Source organism: Sodiomyces alkalinus (genome assembly GCF_003711515.1).
Source record: "Sodiomyces alkalinus F11 unplaced genomic scaffold SODALscaffold_10, whole genome shotgun sequence".
In the NCBI taxonomy this organism is placed as follows: domain Eukaryota; kingdom Fungi; phylum Ascomycota; class Sordariomycetes; order Glomerellales; family Plectosphaerellaceae; genus Sodiomyces; species Sodiomyces alkalinus.
The window spans coordinates 184,632-187,464 of NW_021167088.1; the positions used below are offsets into that span (position 1 = coordinate 184,632).

General features: G+C 22.1%; 1 protein-coding gene, 2 non-coding genes and 1 pseudogene across 4 annotated transcripts; all 4 read right to left on the reverse strand.

Annotated features, from left to right (window-relative positions):
- Nucleotides 1-230: 230 nt before the first annotated feature.
- On the reverse strand, nucleotides 231-302 carry SODALDRAFT_t185. Its single transcript has one exon. It is a non-coding gene; the product is annotated as a tRNA-Sec (tRNA).
- Nucleotides 303-304: 2 nt separating this feature from the next.
- SODALDRAFT_t184 lies at nucleotides 305-376 on the reverse strand. The gene has a single exon. It is a non-coding gene; the product is annotated as a tRNA-Val (tRNA).
- Nucleotides 377-1,585: 1,209 nt separating this feature from the next.
- Nucleotides 1,586-1,658, reverse strand: SODALDRAFT_t183 (annotated as a pseudogene). Its single transcript has one exon. The product of its transcript is annotated as a tRNA-OTHER (tRNA).
- Nucleotides 1,659-1,825: 167 nt separating this feature from the next.
- SODALDRAFT_328104 (hypothetical protein) lies at nucleotides 1,826-2,114 on the reverse strand (the record flags this gene model as incomplete). Its single annotated transcript, XM_028610598.1, has 3 exons — nucleotides 1,826-1,915; nucleotides 1,955-1,984; nucleotides 2,036-2,114. Coding segments are annotated over 3 exons (165 nt in total), but the record flags the coding sequence as incomplete, so codon positions are not given.
- Between the last annotated feature and the right edge of the window lie 719 nt (nucleotides 2,115-2,833).

Sequence of the window (2,833 nt, forward strand, 5' to 3'; positions counted from 1 at the left end):
TAATGAAGGATTTCTAGCTACTCCTAAAATCAATGCTCCAAATACTACTCCTATTCCTACACCTGCTCCAATTAAACCTGTAGTTGCTAAACCTGTTCCTATTATTTTTGCTGCTTGAATCATAAAATTTACAATATATACTCAATTATATGATATTTTTGATGGATTCACACAAACATTATATGTGTATGAATTCTATAATTACTTAAATTATTATATATTTTTTATATCAGGAAAACTCGGATTTGAACTAAGTACGTTAAGGTTGAAGCTTAATGTTTTGCCAGTTAAACTATTTTCCTTTTAAGAAATAAGTGATTTGAACACTTGACCTTCCGTGTGTAAAACGGCTGCTCTACCGCTGAGCTAATTTCTTTATTTGATTATTTTGAAATATGTAATCAACTAAACTAACTATGATAAACTTTTACATGATTTTATTGTTATTAATATAGCATCTATCATTGCTATTAATAAAATAAAACTAACTAATATTAATCATATATTATTAACAGTATATAAAATATTTCCTATACTAGATATATGACTTGTATCTATTAAATTACCATCTCAAGTGTTATTTAAAGCAAAAATTAAATCATTATTTATATTTATTATTTTGTTATTATTTATAGTTTCTTGTTTATTTAAGGATATATAATAAATAATATCATTTATATAATTATTATTGTTATTTAAAATTGCTAAATTATAAGGTAATATTTGAAATATTGAATAGTTAAAAAATATAGTAATAATTAAAGCTAAAGGTATACTATTTTTAGTATTACTTTATAATTCACTAACTCTAATATTAATTAATATTAAAATAAATAAGAATAAAATAGAAACAGCACCTAAATACACGATTAGGTATAAAAATCCTATAAAATTTAAACCTAATAATATTAAATATAAAGCTATTCCTCCAAATAATCCTACTAAAAATAACACAGAAACTATAGGATTTCTACTTACTATAATAGAAATTCCATATAATATTATAAATAAAGATATAATATCTAAAGCTTCTATTTTAAATCCACTAGTATATATTTTATCTATAATAAATAAATTTATTATTAAAATTTTAGATATAATTACCCTAAAAGGGAAGATTTTTAAGTGGTATATAACTAACGTTAGTTATATTTATAGTAATAATTACGGAAAGAAGGTGAGTCGAATACCCAGGTACTAACGTACATAATATAGCAAAATGCTTACCTTACCGATAATAACCTTTCCTTTTTATTATATTTAAATATACTGACTTTTTCTTATTAGAAAAATATAATAAAAATTTACGAATTAGACCGGTATCGAACCGATATCTATTTTCGTGATAAGAAAATCCTTTACTAGTTAAGTTACTAATTTAATTATTATTATTATTACTATATTTTATATAATAATACATATTTTATCTCTTACGATTAGTCGGACTCGAACTAATAAATTCCGTGTAGAAAACGGCGATTTTACTATTAAATTATAATCGCTAATAAATTTTTTCTTCATAATCTTTTTTTATATAAACCAATCTATTACTATAAATTCTATAATTATATATATTATTATAGAATAGGACGTAATAGATTCGAACTAATATTATAATAATTAGAAGTTATACGTAATAACCTTTATACTAAAGTCCCTAATAAAAAGTTTTATATATAATATTTTATTATAACTAATTAGCAGATATCTACTTTAAATTCTTTTTTTATAAATCATAAACCTTAATAGTAAACTAATATATATAAGAATAGTTAAACTATATCTATAAAATGTTAATATAAGATTCCAGATTTAAATCCTACGTGATAATTGTCTGTTAAATAGTATATATAAATTCTTTATAAACCTATAGCTAAGAATATTATACCTATTATAACGTGGAATCCGTGGAAACCTGTCCTAAAGTAAAAATATATACTATATACACTATCACTTATAGTAAATGATAATACACTATATTCTACTCTTTAGAATATTATAAAAATAACAGCTAATATAACTATAGTAATAGAACCGTATAAAGCTCCCCCTCTATCTCCTTTAATTAAGGCATAGTGAGTATAAGTTATTATTATACTACTAGATAATAATATAACTATATTAAGTAAACGTAATTTAAAAGAATTTATCGCTTCTATACCTATAGGTGGTTATTAGGCTCCTAATTTAACTATAGGTGATAAAGCGCTATGAAAGAAAGCTTAGAATATAGTAAGGAAAAATAAAGCTTTAGATACTATAAAAAGTATTATACCTAGATTAATTCCTTTTTATATAGCTAATATATAATTACCTAAAAATGTACCTTTAGATATAATATCTCTAAATTATATAATAAAAGATAATATAACTGTTATAATTCCTATATAAAAGAAAATATAAGAGTTCTCGAAACTATGTAGACTTAAAGCAGTATTAAAAGCTATAGTAAATAAACTTATACTAGTGTATAAAGGTTAAAGAGAAGGAGAAACTAAATAGAAAGGATAATCTTAAAAATTACTTCTTATTAAGTTACTTATCGATATTTTTAATTTTATTATAACTAACGCACCTTAATTAAAATTATATAGTGTAAAGCCCTTAAGATAAATCAAATATCTATCATAATATTAATAGTATTATACTCTACCATTAAACTATAAAGGCTAGGAGATAAGAGATTCGAACTCTTAAAGTATTATTTTGCTATTAAGTTTACAGCTTAACCCTTCTTACCGATAAAGGAACCCTCCTTTAAATTACACTTAAGAAAGTGTAATTTATTAATAAAAAGAAAGAGATTCAAACTCTTATATTTTCTGATGCTTTA